Here is a 17022-nt window from a genome sequence, read left to right as displayed (position 1 = left end):
GTACTCAGCATTCCCAAAAACAACATCCTTTCTCATTTGGAAACTATTAATCTTGACAACATTTGACACTCGACAACACATATTGATCTAGACATCCTTGAAACCGAACCCTGAAACCCACTATCGCTGACATCACTGTAGGGTAGAAACAGCAGCCTCTGGAGAGTCTACAGCCGCCTATGGCTGATTAAGTCAGTCCTAAAATGGGTACTGCTTCGGCATATCAGGCCTGTAGTGCCTGCAATATGAATCCTCCATCCTGATCCTGAACACAGTATCCCCTTCATCGCTCAGTAACTGCTGGGACTAGAGTGCTGCAAGAAGACGGGATTCCCCTGGCAGTTTGGGGAATTAAAACAAGAACAAATTTTGGGCTGGAACACTACAATATTAAACTCTCTGGGAGGGGACGACAAAGGGAGTTATTTAAAACTCGGCAGCCAGGAAAGGCCACGGGGTGAGTTTAACCTTAGAGGGCTGAAATGTTTTCATTATAACGCCATTTATTGCACAAGAACAGAAAGCTCTTTTAGTAACAGCACTCCGAGCATAAATCAAGCCTAATTTGAATGCGTTTAACCAGCAGGATAGCTAAGATTTGTTAGGCCTTCAAAGTGATAAGAATCACACAGTTTCCAGAGTGGCTATTGCACATTAAATAAATTACATGCATGTGACTTTTATATACTCCAAAAACACTATGCTTGAGGTAATAAATGGAATCACTCCATGCAAATTTCTTACTTTGGCTTTCAATAAAAGGATGGGCTCTAAATAATGCCTGGATGGGACAGGACAAAAAGGGCTTTTTTTTGGGCAGGGGATTGTGATGGAATAGGAAATACATTTTGACACGACAGGGTGAGGCAGGAGTGCAGTTTCCCTCCACCCTCTGTGATAACAAGAGAACGACAGGGGCGCCATTTTGGATTAATCTGATTTAAAACAGCACTGCCTTCTGCATGAGATCCATGACGGTTTGGTCTTTTCACTCATCTTTCCCTTTTTAAAAAAAGGCTTGTTGAGGCAAATCTTAATACTATAAACCCATAACTCAGAGAAAAGGCAGCAGTGGAGGCAGGTGTGTCTACACTGGATATAGCAAAAACACCCAAACAAACCCCCCTCAGGAGCTCACGGGCTGCAAGGCATCTGTGTCAAACAATCACATTTAGTTAATAATGTGAGATGGAACGATTACATGGTGAGAAAGTAAACAAATAACTGCAGCTCGGACGCGACAGAGCCAAGCAGGGGCACATTTAATGACAGTTGGCAGGCAAATACCAAATATAATTTTCCATTTCCTCAGGGGACCGGGTGGAAACCAGCCTATCTGTTCTTTCATTAATCTAGCCTCCGTTCCCCTTCGCCCTCCTGGTAGCTGTGCTGTTATTTCGTTTGTGCCTCTCTGATCACTTTCCAGACTGCAACGGCTGGGGCTCTCTGGCTCATGGCATCGCATTCCAGCGCTCCCGCTTTAAATAACCGCTCTCTTTCACTCCCCCCCTGCCCCCCAAACCCCCCCATCCCTTCCCTTCCCCGTGCAGCATACACTTTTAAAGCTTAGCAAACACAGGTGTTTGTTTGCTTGTTTCTTTGAGCATGCATCACTGCATCACTGAAGTGAGAGGAGTAACCTCTGACACATTGTAGAGGAAAGGTAAGAGTTCTTCCCACTCATAAAAATTACTTTGTGTTGAGAGCCAAAAAATTATTTGGTCTGGAATGTTTTTCCTCCCCTGCTCTCCTGAGCTTCACTTGAATGGAGTCACTGACTGGAGTAGACGATAAAAGGACTATAAGCTGATGAAAAATACTTGCTAAAATAAATACTTAAATGCATTTGATGACTATAGCAGCCTGTCAGAGACAAAAACAGTGGCAGGATCATGAAGAGGGCTTCCATAAATGTTTACGGAAAAGGAAAAAAAAACAAGTACTCGGCTGACCCCGGTTGAATCCTGAATATATTTGCAAAGAAAAATAAGCATCTGAAAAACTATCTTCTTCTGAAAACACTTACAAGTGACACTGCAGTTGTGGCGTAAGATGAACACACTCCTTTGGAATCTACTTTGCATATAGAGAAATTGTATTGTCAGAATTTATGGATGATCTCTTTTAAAAGCCTGTTTTGGCTGTGTACCCGCACACACTACAAGGCATAGTTAGACTGGTCTGGAGCGCTTATGGTTGGGGTTGTCCAAACACCCGAGGTCTAACCACAGCACCCAGTAGGCACAACATTGGAAAGTGTGTGTGTGTATCACAGTACAGAAAACCAGTGAAGAAAAACAAACTGAAAACTGTTTGAAATATTATGAATATAGAGGCCCCAAAAGTTGACATTTATGACATTTACATGCCTTATACACATTTGTGACATTTGCATGGCTAACACACTAATAGTTTACTTTGTATGTTTGTATACCACAGCATACTATTTCTTTATATGAGAAGTTATGAAACGTACAGTGTCACACTGTTTCTCATATTGTCTTCTGTCCTTTTAGCTTAAGGTTTATATACTTATACTCCAAGTATGCTGAGGTATACTATATTTCCAATTGAGTGGAAATGATGAGAAGTACCATAGATGCTAACCGGGTTTTGGCAGTGATGGCCCACTTCCTGCTCAATAACTGTCACGTTCTCAGAGCCTTTAAAAAAAGTTTTGCCCCCGCAAAACTTCCTGTCCAAGGAAGTTAATCCCTTAACCACAAGGTATCCTGTAAGCCACATAAAGTTCAAGTTTAGGCCCTTTTTTCCGAAAGTGCAATACCTTCACGGTTGTGATTATATCCGTCACAGGTAAATAACTTTGCGTCTCTAATGACAGAGAGCGTTAAAACCTGCGGGAGTCTGGCTCCCCGGGGACGGCCGCGAACGGCCCCCGGTTTGACATGAAGGCTACGGCGGTCCGACGGTTCGGCGGACGTGGAATTCCACGGTGGTAGCAACCCTAAGAAAGCGGGCTGCCCAACAAACAAGAGCGCCGTGCCATAAAAGGCAGGAGGAGAAGAAACGAGCGTGAAACTCGGTAAACACTGAGCACTTATTCCCAACCTCACTGTGTTCATTTGGGCCTGAAAATAAAAAGTGATTCAGACTGTCCACTTTTTTCATGTGGACGTGTGGCTTCTCTCGAGTCCGTGTTAAAACAAAACACTGTGAAAGCGTCAGAAACACAGACGGGCGATTGGAAAACCTCTCAGGATGAAAACACGTAACGAGGGACCTGAGTAGCGCCTGAACTTAAGAATGGAAATGTCTTGTAATTAAATACATCTTTTGTAAATTAGCATTGTGTATGATCATAGCATCAGTGTAGAGCAATTTTACAGTCAAATTTTATAATCCCTGCTTGATAAACACAGCACACTACTGAAAAATTCAGCATAAATAAAAGCATACTTAAGCTGCGTACTAGACATACTGTATATCCCAGTTTGAATAAATAAGGGGATTTACGTGTGTGTGTGTTTGTTTGTGTGTGCACGTGTAGGAGTACAAGGCAGTGCTGCATCTCCACAGTACCCTGCTTTAAACCTGGTATATGTCTACATGTCAGAGGACCACCGCAGCGTGTAAACACAGCATAGCTGTAGCACATTCATTCACTATTAGCATTTATGAAATCACAGTGCTGACATCTAACTTAATACCATCAAAAAGATACCAGACACTCTCATCCAGATACTGCTGCTAGGATCACCGACACACACCTTGAGTCACCCTCAGAAGTCTGAAGCCTAAGCCAGGCAGAATGAGCTTGGCCAGACAGGCAGAAGTGCTTATCGCACAGTTTGAGTAAGCACTGACAATTTAAGCAGCGAAAATGCAGGCTGCACAGCAGAGTATTTTACAGCTAACTGGAGAAAGCAATAAAAAGACATACAGCTGCTGAAAGTTCCGCTAAGCCTCTTCACGGGATAATAAGATGATAAATCATTGATAAAATACTTCATGACATACATAATACTTAGCTCACAACCCCCCCCCCCCCCCAAAAAAGTCTCTTCACATTACTGGCCAACTTCTTACTAAAAAGGAACATCTGTCAGTTTTACCTGCTTGGCTGAGCCTTGTGTTTAAGGAGATGGACGTGCGTGAACTTATGACTTATGTCCCACGCCAAATGCTGTTCTACTCACCGCCACTCAGCAAACAATACTGACTGAGATTACTCACATTACTGTCATAAAGATTGCTTGAATCAAAGTCTACCTCAAGCCCTTTGGGGTCAAGTCTTGTGTCAAGTGCTTGCAATGACTCTTGGCCCTCCAGGTACTGCAGCCCACACAAGTAGGTCTCACATAATGTTCTTGCATTCAAAAAGCTGGTCAGATTGTTTCCCGGGAAGGTTTTGCTTGTTTACACGTCACTTATATTAAAAATACCATGGATTTAATGTGTTTTAATTATTTTTCATTCATGTTGGTTGGTTTTTTTCCTCCCCACAGTTACATTTAATTACAAAATGTTCTCTATTCAATTAACTGAGGACTGAATTCCTATTCTATCAAATCTATTCTATCAAATTCTATCAGCATGGGAATGAAAACTTTTATTTTCAGACTAAATTCCTGCGAACTAGCTTGTTGGTTCAAGTCAACAACAGTGCTTTTGTCACAGGTCTATATTACACTGTTACACCCAAGCAAAAATCCCAAATACTAAATGCAACTCCACCTCAAGAAGCTGACACAGGTCACAAACAGTGCAACAGTACAGTGCAGTTGTCTGAGTCCACAACCTGTGACAATGAGAATGTCCCAGAATGCCCATTCTGTGATGCTCAGGATATCCACTCACAGATGAGCCCATTCCAAAAATGCCACTCAAAAAATCTCATACGCTTGTACACCAAGTTTTTGCCAACTATATCATTTATATATGTTTTCACAATTTCATTCTTTAATGGACACGTGTCCATTTTTTTAGCAGCAGGGAAACTTATAACTGGCAACTTCGAACGATATTTTTAGTAGTGAATTTGTTTTTTTTTTTCTCTTGAGGTCCTTTGAGTCACCTTCAGGCCATGGCCTGAATCAGTATGTTTATAAACAAAGAGCCCTTTGCTAGGAAGAACTCATTTCCAGCAGTAACTATAAATAGCATGCTAGCGAACAAAGCTCAACATGTTCTACATTACAAAAAACTGGAGTGTGTACCGCTCCAAAACAAACTTTTTAAAAAGGTAGTGACCACAGAAGCACAATCATCACTAACAAGGAAATGGGCCAGAAAACCAATCCAAACAACAGTCAAAAAAATAAATAACCTGGACAGTGTTTTTTTTTTCAAATCCAATTATGTGCTATCTGAGCACAGACCACAAACGTGACCCTGAAGTAAAAATTAATCTACCAAGAAGATTACACAGACAAATTTGTCCACAAAACTGGCCAATGGAAAATAATTTAACACAAAATGCCATTTACAATCATTTTCACTATAAAACTTGAATAATCCTCTTAATATATCATACAACTAAACCACAGCATATTTAGGACAAAGCACAGGTGACACAGATGACTGCACATGATGCTATGAGCAAAGGTTCCAGCAAACACAGCGTTTCAACAAGTCAGTTTTATAGCCTCCTCTGTTGTGCTGTTTCCATCCTCCTTTCATTAAGAGGTACAGCCCACCCACAGAAGCTCATCTTTATGAGAAACCCTGCATGCTCTGAACAGAGATTGTACACAAAGGCCACCAAAAGCAGAGGGTGTGGGTAACAAGCAACGCTCTTCCCATTGGACTGTGCACACTTATCTCAGCTGAAAGCATGGACGGTGCAATTCCACTGGGGAGGACAGGTCTGTGTCATGCATTGTGTGTGACCAGAAGAATGGATCTACACCGTAAGACTGGTGATTCACATTCTAAAGGCCAGGGACAGCTGACCACAGCTACTGATCATCATGAGCATGTACACACACACACACACACACACACACATCCTGCCAAGAGCTGACACTGGCTCAAGTTGCAGTCTGTTGAAACACACGGTATCCCTGCCAAACAAACCCACACAATGGGACAAAGGACAGGCTAAATGTACTTTACAGTACAGTAACAATAACCAAAGCACTCTCTGGAATCTGTAAACAGTTTAAATTAAAAATAACAACAGATGTTTGGTTAATTAACCAGGGTTCGGTTACGGCAGTCATATAGATTTCTATTACACTCGTTTTGATCAATGAGGCAAATTATATTTCAGCCAAGGGAATCATGAAAAGACAAGCAACAATGAATTTAAATGACCGTTGATTGGGTTTCAATAAAAGAACAATAATCGCCAAGCATATACGATCTTGGAATGTGTCCACGGGTTGATCTGCGAGGCTACCATTGGAGTCTGATGTAGCTATTTTCTTGCTGTTTGAATTAGACTCCACCTACATCAATGGGTAAAGTGAGATATTCATCTACTTGTCTCAATGGGCAAGATACCCATGATGAAAAAAACCCTAGTCTTGTGCATTATAATCCATAAGTGCAAAGTCAATTAGTTGCTTCAAATATGTCCTTTGGCTGACTTCTTTGCAAGGGCCTTTATAGTTTGAGAGCTTTTTCTGCCTCCTGGATATTGTGGTAAAACCTTTGCTTTGATTTCAAGACCTTTGACTTCATAAACCAAATCACACCAGGCCAGTTGAAGTCGTTCTGGCCTGATTGCTCACAAATGTGGCTTTCACAACATACGAGACGGGGGCCTCATTTATTCTACGGCCAAAGTTTATTTTCGTACCATCTCGGGTCCTAAAGTAAACCTGACTGACACGATTATGGGGCCTGAGAGGGAAAAAAAGAAAAAAAAAAACCAAGATAAAATATTCTCAGGGCCATTATGGCAGAAGGAAACCAAATTTGGAATCAACAGAAACAAAAATCCAAGAGTGCAGTATTGGAGAGCCTAACAATAAATGAAGGGAAAAAAATCATTCTCGCTATGTCATCTGTCATATTCCATTAGACAAGATAAGCCTCACAAGATGTAAAGTCTGACAGTAATAATCTTTGCCATAATCTGGAGCAGTGGCCAGCTTTCTTTGTGCTGCAAAGTGCATGACCTGCTCAGACGCAATGTTTCTTCCTTAGCCAGGGGGAGGGAAACGGTAATCTTTCAGTGCAACGCTACAGAAAGTAGACTCTGTGGCACCATGCCCTACCACATTCAGTCCGATAAGGTGGAGACAGAGTTGATGTATGCCAGTTAGACAATGTGGGGGAGATCGTTTAAATTTTTTTTGCAGTTTTGGCTCTGGTCTCCACCACATTGGATTTGAAATTAAACAAAGAATATGTAAGCACACACTATCAGCTTTAATTTGAGGGTATTTACATCCATAACTGATGATCCATGTAGGAATTACAGCCCTTTATATAAGTACTCTCCTTATTTTAGCGTACCAAAAGTAACTGCACAAAAGACCGCTCAGCTGTGTCATGTTAGCTGTGTGTCACTGCATCATTAGTTCATGCACAAGAAAGCTAATAAAAGGTCAAGAGTTGATTCTAGGTGTGACATTTGGAGCCTGTTGCTGTTATCTCTCAAAATAAGGAACAAAGAAGCGTCAATGCCAGCAAAGCAGGCCATCATGAGGCTGAAAAATCTAAATAAATTGATCAGAGACACAGGCAAAACATTGTTAGGTACATCTGTCATCAACTGTTGTGAAGAAGCAAGCATGCACTGGTGAGCTCAGCAAGAGCAAACAATCTGGTAGACCACAGAAGACCACTGTTGTGGATGGCCGAAGAATGCTTTCTATTGTGAAGAAAAAACCCCTTTTCAACTGTCAAACAGATCAAGAGCACTGCAGGATGTAGACACAGATATTTCACAGACTACCATAAAGAGAAGACCACACCAGCATAACCTGAGAGGGTTCACCGCAAGATACAAACCACTGATAAGCCTCAAGAACAGGCCAGGTTAGCATTCGCTAAAAAGTACATGAACACCTGTAGAGTTCTGGAACAAAATCTAATGAACAGAAGAGATGAGTATTAACATGTACCAAGTTGATGGAAAGAGGAAAATCTGCAGAAAAAATGAACTGCTCATGATCCAAAGTGAGGCCTTTCTGTGTGGAGTTTGCACGTTCTCCCTGTGTACTCCAGCTTCTACGGTTTCCTCCACAGTCCAAAAACATACAGGTAGGCCAATTGGAGACTAAATTGCCCATAGGTAAGAGTGTGTGACTGAATGGTATGTGGATGGTGTGTGTGCCCTGAAGAGTGGAGGTTGTTACAGCAGCAAAGGGTGGACCAACTCCATATTAATGCCCATAATTAATGTTGGATGTCAGGTGTCCACATACTTTTGGCCAAGCAGTGTGTATATATATATATATATATATATATATATATATATAAATATAATTCACATGCCCACATTGTCTAGCTAATACAAACACAGCAATGGCTGACATTCATCTGATAACCACACAATTGTATCATTCTACTCCATTCAGACTCAGGCTGCCGTTGGCTTTTTTTTTTTTTTTTCCAAAGAAAGACTTAAGACTGAAAAGGCCGCTATAGACTTTGCTCTTGAGTAAATGCCTCACTTGCCTTTAATTGCTACACAAGATACACAGAGTGACCGTAATAACAAAAGCAATTAAAGGAAGCATCTTCATCTTGCGTCTGAAAATGCAATACAAAACAAACAACTGCAATGCATTATGCACTTGCAGCAGTAATTAAATGGATGCGAATGGAATACTAACGCTAAATTCAGGCTGTGACTTAGACTAAGTTTCCTTGAAAGTACATTTCAAACTAACTGTGATGAACTACACAGCCCTGCAACTCCTCAGTTCTGAAATCTAAACTTCGCAACAGCACATCAAACGACTCTCTGTGTAACTCCCTCTGCAACAGTAAACCACGGCTGTCTATGTATATAGCTATTCAAAATGCAAACCACACAAATAGTCAGTCTGGTTAGATACAAGTTCTGGTTAGATCGAAGACACAAAGCGAGACCCACGCTGAGGGGTTATAGCCTATCTATTATTTCTGCGATGATTTAGCCATAAACAAACGTGTTATTAATAAATGTGTCCGCTAATGTAGGGTATGTTAGTTTATTTTGAAACAAAGTTATGAATGCATTCTCCTCATATTTAAACGATTCGGGGGAAAAAAACCTTTACCCATTAAAATTGCTAAGGACACTCAAGTGTGCTTACTCACCGACTCTGAAGCCGGGCCCGGTGAGGGTGTCCGCGGACCGGCCGTTCTCGCCAATGAGCGTGGTGTTGTTGCCCTGCTCGCAGGTGTGGTGGCACTGCCCCTTTAGACACGTCCTCTTACAGATCACAGGGGAGATAACTACCTTGAAGCGCTCTCGGGCCGAGATGCGCTCGGCGCCTAGGGCCAGTCTCTGTACGCCCAGCCAGATGAGAACGAGGTGGGAAATGGTCAGAGAGGGCATGCTAGCATCCTTAACTACTTGTCGCGGCGCGGGGTTAGGTGCACGGAGGCAAAAAAAAAGTTGCGTAAACTACCAGCAAGTCTTCGGCCACTTCTTACTTTCTTGTTCTCTTCACTTAATCTCGTTCCACAACGCTGGAAACTGTAGATTTCCTCAACTTGCCGCAAGAATCGTAACACAGCAAAATGAAGGTAACAGCAACTAGCGCAACGATTCTACACTTTCTTCTATGAAAGAAGTGAAAAACAACTAGCTGCACTGTAGCCACTTCGCGTCTTCCCGCATAGCAAAACGCAACAGAGTGAAAACGCGACAGAAAAAAAAGTTTACAAATAGCTTACTTTAAAGAGACAGATTGGCTTTATGTCAGCTGGATAAATACTGGAGTAAAGTAACTTTGTTTTCTGTTTGCTGAATATGTTTTTCTTCTGACTCCGCGCCGTTGCGTGGATGGTTGATGTGTGCGTATCTGAAACTTTGGGTAGGAGGGAGGGGAAGAAAAAAGGAAAGCTAGAGGGAGCCAGTGCTTCAGTGCTACAGAGAGCGGGCTGTTGGCGTTCGGCCAGGCAGCAGAAGTTTAGCGCTCTCTCTCTCTCTCACACACACACACACACACACCGCGATAATGACGCAGCTCTGCAAGTCGCTGTTAACTGACAGTCGGTAACTGACCTGGAGTATGGTGGGTTTACCTAGACCACCAGGATCCATAGGTGGGCACTAATTGGACACGTGACCTGCAGGAAATATGATGTAATGTTCGGAACATTCAGTTAACAAATAATGACAGCACTGTAACTAAAAACCTATGCTGTATTTAGTGTGGTATCCTGTGAGCATAAATTGGAGGTCCATTCTACAGGTTGAAGGAGGATAACCTGTCACATTCAATTTTTCTTGCAACTGACCAAGTTAAATAGAAGTGCTATATATATATATATATATATATATATATATATATATTAAATTCTTAAGGAAAATATAGTTCTTTAAAATGATGCAGGTGATTAATGTCCTATTGCTATAAGATACATTACATCTTGTTTAAAATCAATTAGGTGAATGCACTTACGCTCTCCAGTAAAGTCAGCCTGAATATGAGCATCTGCTAAATTAATCTCATGTACAGTTTATTATCAGTTCATCCATGTAGCACATATTGTTATTCACACAACATAGGTAAAGGATTTGCCAGGGGTTGTTTTCCTAGAGTTCCTGGAAATTAATTATAGATCACAAAACAATTTATGAAGTACAATTAAAATGTTGGGCAAAGTATATGTTCATGCCAGCTGTTTGTCACTAAAGATGTATGTTACCTCTATGTGGACTATGTACAGCACGCTCACTTTCAGGGCTGTGTTTCTTTTTGGTTGATTTAACAGAATTTTCAGTAATGTCAACATTTGGCAGCTGTATTTGATTTAGTAACCAAAATAAGCTAATCAAATAGGGCCCAACATCCATACACGCCTGCCAAATTTGAAAATGTGAGTTTTGGATAACCTCTGGATATAAAAGCTTTTTTTCAAAGAGATAAATTATTTAGAAAAACAAGGATAGTGTCCCTTATACTGTACAGTGACCACTGATAACAAAAATATATACTCTCTTGTGGGATAGCATCCTAATACCAATATTTTCTAAATATTTACAGTTGTAGAGTAAACATGGTGCATTTTATTTTTTTCTGAATTATAGGAAGGAATAATATTGAATTGTAAAAATGTATAGTATTAGTGAATACTGTAAATTGACGGAGAACAATGGGAAACAGGAGTCTGGTCGGTGCATCAAACGATCTGTCCAAGCACGAGGAGCGTAAGTCAGAGAGAGCGGCGGTTGAGTCACTTCCTCCCTGAAAAGGGAGAGTGTGTTTGTTTTCCGTCTCTAAGGAAATGACTGCAGCGCTCTGGAGAAAGTTTGCAGGCAGCTCTCACATTTCTCCGCCTCCTCTGCTGTGCCATCCACGGCCAAGACATACACATATGCAAACACCTGGACGCACGCACAAACAAAACACGTGCCTCTCCCCGGCTCTCCCCCGTTGACACCGAGCTCCGCTGAAATGCCCACGTTCATAATCGCTGCTGGAGAGAAGCACTGCTTTTATAGGTGTGAATTGAATGTGAGAGTTGCTGCTGAGCATCGCTGCAGTGGGCCTAAGAGTTGGACCACCGGCGAACAATAGAAATATTATAGCAACGAGACCACACGTGGAAAAAGTGATCAATATTATGATGAATTTCATCTTAAATTGTATCATTTGGATTGGACTAAATCCACAATAGGGTGTATTTTAGGACTTGACTCTTGCCAGTGCTTAGCAAACCTGAAATATGTCATATTGGCTATATTCATCTATCCATCCATTATCTATACCCGCTTATCCAGGGCAGGGTCGCAGGGGGGGTGCTGGAGCCTATCCCAGCATGCATTGGGCGAGAGGCAGGATTACATCCTGGACAGGCCACTACAATCTATCGCAGGGCACACACGCCATTCACTCACACACTCATATCTATGGGAAATTTATAGTCTCCAATTAGCCTACCTGCAAGTCTTTGGACTGTGGGAGGAAACCCACATGGACACGGGGTGAACATGCAAACTCCACACTGAAAGGCCCAAGCCGAAATTCGAACCCACAATCGTTTTGCTGTTAGGCAACAGTGCTACCCACTGCACCACCGATTATCACATTTCACATTCATAAACCGTAAAAGATTAAAAGTAGAAGGCATTCCACATCAAAACTTCTCTTTTTTCATGGATGTACAAATACAGAAGGAATCCCAGCTACATCAGAAAACAGAGCTTGATATTTGCAGTTGCTAGGTGGAGTAAAAACACACACAAAGGATCCAACACTTACAAGCCACAATAAAATAGATCACCAAGGGAATAGTAGATAAAGACAGGAGTGCTGTTTAGCCTGAATATCATATATTCTGGGTTTTCTAAGTGCTGGCTAGAGTCAACAGTCCTAAAATATAACAAGAAATTGCTTCCTTCAAAAGCAGCACTTATAAAGAAACATTCACTTGCGCTGTTTTCAGTTTGAATATGTGACAGTATTTCATATGTAAAAACAACAGTTAAAGTGAAATACATTTTGATTGCGGTATACATAACCATAGGCCTTCCCTTTAGGCTATGTAAGATGGCTGAGATTCTGTAGGTACACTGATCTAAGAGTGAAATTTCAGGACTAGACACTGTGCAGGACCCTCATATATATCACCTTTATCCAGACAGCATTAGAGATGCAAGGCATTCCTGTATGTGCGAGATGCCATTGAATAGATGCTTATAAAAATACATTTAAAGGAAACATTTGTCCATATGCTGGGTAACATTAACTCTAAAAAGCACCTGAAGGAACACAGAGCATGACAATCTGATCAATGATGATTGAAAATACGTACGCAAATGCAATATATTGCAAAGTACAAACAGGTGATAAAGTGTTTCAAATATAGAAGTGTAATAGGTGCAGTTGTATTATTTTCTCATCATTCTAGTTAGGTTCGATCTGTGACCTTCTAAGTAGCATAAATGGACGTTTCAGACCAACGGGCACATTCCCAGCGGCTGTTTGTTTTCCTAGCCACCAAGCCGGTGGTCGAGTGCGTTTCCTCTGAGAGTCGCCAGTTCCTCGACAATTCCCAGACATCACTAGTTGAGTCGCAGCCGGGAAATTGATGTTGAAGCTGAGCCGCAAATGTGAAACGGGCAAAAAATACAGGAAGAAGAAGAAGTGTAATTATGGGATCAGCTGCTTTTTTCAGCGGTAGACATTGCGTCATGCCCACGGCACTTCTGTGAAACTTAGAGAACTGCGTTGCGAATAGAGGTGATCTGTCTCAGACACCGTCTTGCAGCTAATCCACTTATTTTTTAGTGCATTTGGACTTTGAACTTCTTAGATTTGTTTTTTACTGACAATTTTGTCAATTGTCTCACTCAGTTTAAGGATATTGTCCGTGTTTCCAAAATACTATGCACGCGCATGACTAGCAATCAAGGTGATCAAACGTATTATTGGATCAGCGGATCTAATTATACAATTTTGCATACGTTAATCAAAAGGGAGTAACATGGATTATTCCCAATGAAAGTGAACACTTCATGGACACATCAACATAATGACCGCCTTTGCCGTCCTACAGAAGTAATAATTTTGCCGCATCTACCCATATTACCCCTTCGGTTTACACGTGCACTTAAGCAACACCACAACCGGACAGATACAGTTAGCATTCTGTACAGAAAGCAACTGTAATTTAATTTATATTGTAGTGCAGGGCTATCCCATATGAAGACTGTGGGATTGATATGCCTATGACCTGAAAGAGGCAGATTTTTTTTTAAAAAGGGAGAAGGGGGAAAATGAGTCCAGCCAAGGCATGGCTGTTTTGCCAAAACTCGACCACACGATGGAGCACCTTCACAACTGAGATCATGACTGCAGATGTTAATCATCATGCACGCATGGCCACATGGGACAGCTGGACTGCACTGGGCAGGCATGACGTTGGTGACCTTTGGTGTCTGGGTAGTGTGAGCCTTGTTGTGTAGTTTGAATTTATTACAGCATTCTCTTTGCTTATTTTTCCTAGGCCCAGCGTATACAAAGTTCCACCGGTTCTGTGAAACATTCCATCTCACCCAATGCTAACCTCAGGCAGCGCAAAGTTTTTCCTGGGCAGCACTGAGTCATTGGGCTTCCCCGCTCTCTAGCCAAGGTTAGGTCACTGGTCTTACGCACATTTACCCACTGTTACCCACAAGACCAGTAATTACTGGCACTGCAAGCTTAGGCTTTCCCAAACCTACAGAATCTACTGTATGGCCTACCATTATTATGTCCCATCTACTACAATGTCCTATGTCAGTTTGGGAGGATGAGCACCAGCAGTGTGTACTCTGAACCACATAGAACCAGTTTTACCACCTTTTACTCTGAAATCCACCTACTGAACTTCACGTTTCTTTTGCTAACGGACTGCACAAAGAGAGATCTGACTGACCAAAGTAGATTTGGTTTATGAGGAGGGGAATACTTTCAAAGTAAAACCCTCCCTCCTGAGTTGTGCTATGGCCAATTGTGTATTGGCCCATGGCACTCCCTACCGCAACATTAGTCTTACATTTAGCATTTTTATTGCAGGTTAGTTTAGTGCAGCAGAAAAGGCATTTCCCTGAATTAGATTTTAATAAAATTATAAACTTTGTGATGTACATTTCTTAGCTTTGTGCTCTCTCTCTCTCTCTCTGTAGTACATGGGATCTGTTCCCAGTAAGAGGATAATCATTTCTTTTCTAATGCCCACTCAGCACTGCTGGGATGTATTGGGGTCACGGGCCTGTGACGGATCATTACTCTGTAATGCAGCGGATATCCAAAGTAGCTCCTAGCCTCAGCTGTCCAGTCAACCAAAACCTATAAAGGTGAGCACGCTCAGGCATGGCAGTCATCCCATTTAAATGAACTCTGGCCACAATTAAGGAACGCAGCCAAGTTATCCCTGGGGAACTGTCAAGTGAGGGCACTCAAAGAGGTGCATTCAGTGTGCCAGCTTCATTTAAAATGCTTCTCAAAGTTTTGGGGACCAAATCATGAGATGAGCTGGTCTTGTCCTGGTCATTTCTTAGTTCTGCTCACAATTGTTTATGCTTTTTTCATTTGGAAATCTTAAGTCAGAAACCCTGAACCGGACATTATGATGAACACAGCGAGAGTTTCTGTGAATACAGCAAGAGCACAGACAACCATTTCTAGCAGCAGGTGGGGGAGACATATTACTCTGAACTCATTAATTAAAAATATGGACCCCTTTGTATTTCACTTCCTTCTGGGCTCAAAAATTACTCTCAAATATGCTCCAGTACTATATACAACCAATATTTTCTGTGAAATAAATCACTCTGTATTTTGTTCTTGTTCAGTAAAATATTCAGCAACAAGCATTTGTCAAATTTCATGCCTTTATTATAAGGTATAGAATAAGTATAATTAGCTAAATTCATCTGTGAAGCCTCTCCACCATCAAGGCATACTTTGGGTTTGTTTCACAATACCTGACATCAGGCTAGCTGAAGAGAGCTTAATCCAACTATTTTACAGAACATGTTCAACCACGTGAATGTCTCGATACTAATGACAGCATGTCAGAATAACCTAATCACCACTTGCTCATGCAGAATCTGAGAAAAAAAAAGAATCATGAATCAAATGAATCAATCTGAATCAGTTCTGCTGGTGTGGAATAGGAGTCTTACACCCTTGTTCTGTGGAAAGAACAACCACGTCCAGATTCATGATACTCTTTGCTGCCCCCTGGGACCAGTTTTTCCACGGGCTCTGATGGTCCACGCCTCTCTTCTAAACTCTGACACAATAATTAAAGCGTAGTCTGGCTCCTCACAGGCTGAGAAACAATCCTCGGGGTGGCACTGTCTGCCTGCCTGAAGGTCCGTTTGTGTCCTGGGGTGTGGACACACATCCGAGTCTCTGCCAGGGCATTCAAATGAATTCGGCTGTTCCTGGTCAGCAAAAACCACAGGAAATAAGGACGGCTTCACCCTACACACTCAGGGCCTCACAACACCGCCCTGACAGTCTGGCTACTTTGGAACAGTGTACTGTAATTCAGTGGAGACATTTGACATGATTGCTTTGTATGCTCGCTACTGAAGCAATTACATCACAGTTTTCTCTGTCACACACGAACACACGCACATACACAAACACAAACACACACTACTGGACTTAATTCCCATTATTCTAGCTCAGGAAAATGTGATCCAGACAAACATCCTTTCATTTGCTTGGACAGAAATGTATACATTTTTGTTTGGAGGGAGGGGGTCTCCAGAGGCCGAGGAGAGGGAAAGTACCTAGGACACTTCACAAGTGAGCTCTGTTGAGCTTGAATCCCCCTGATTCCCCCTGTCCCGGTGAAGCCCCTCTGGATTTGCCAGTGTGATGCACATTGTACATGCATACCTATCTCTTGTTCATACCTTGTTCTTGCAGCAGTAATTACAGTTCAAGGATTGCATCTAATTGTGATAGCCTTGTAAACAGCTGTTAATATTAATGTCTGTCAAATAAATAAACCGTATAGTAACAGTACATACTGACAGCCCATAATTTTATGCAATCTGTCACAATCCCGATCAAATGCTTCTTCCCACATATTTCACTAGGGGGAGCCCTTAAATAGGTTTTTAGCACATACACGCATGAATCTCCCGTTATCCATGACCACAAACCTATCACTGCGTAATCAGACCTAGACATCTTGTTGAATACATAGAAAGGTATGATTAAGCAGTGATTATTTCAATTACCATCTCCACCATGCTTATTATTATTTTAATCCAAGTATAATGCACTGAACTGTTTTCAGCTGCACGTTTCACAATATTTAATCTCACTTTCAATGAGCATTTCTGATTCAGTATTTCTTTTAATTATCATTTAAAAAAAATTATTTTTCTGAAAAACAGAAATATATTATTGTAATATCATGAATAAACGCTGAATAAAACAG

The 17022-nt window shown here is 41.5% G+C and overlaps 1 protein-coding gene across 6 annotated transcripts in view; it reads right to left on the bottom strand.

The window, feature by feature from the left end:
- The window catches only part of LOC135250112 (latent-transforming growth factor beta-binding protein 3-like), a 55631-nt gene that overhangs the window by 33653 nt on the left and 4956 nt on the right, over positions 1–17022 (bottom strand). For 2 of the 6 annotated variants that reach the window (XM_064326067.1, XM_064326068.1), the window contains exon 1: positions 9220–9966. The exons of 2 other annotated variants lie outside the window; for them this stretch is intronic. In XM_064326067.1, the coding sequence (XP_064182137.1) occupies positions 9220–9460 (241 nt within the window). In that variant the 5' untranslated portion in view covers positions 9461–9966. Of the gene's footprint in view, positions 1–9219; positions 9967–17022 lie in introns of those variants that run through there. 2 more of the 6 variants (XM_064326070.1, XM_064326071.1) reach the window with 2 other exon arrangements.

Source organism: Anguilla rostrata, chromosome 3 (assembly GCF_018555375.3).
Source record: "Anguilla rostrata isolate EN2019 chromosome 3, ASM1855537v3, whole genome shotgun sequence".
NCBI classification, from domain to species: Eukaryota; Metazoa; Chordata; class Actinopteri; order Anguilliformes; family Anguillidae; genus Anguilla; species Anguilla rostrata.
This window is presented reverse-complemented; position numbering and strand designations above follow the sequence as displayed.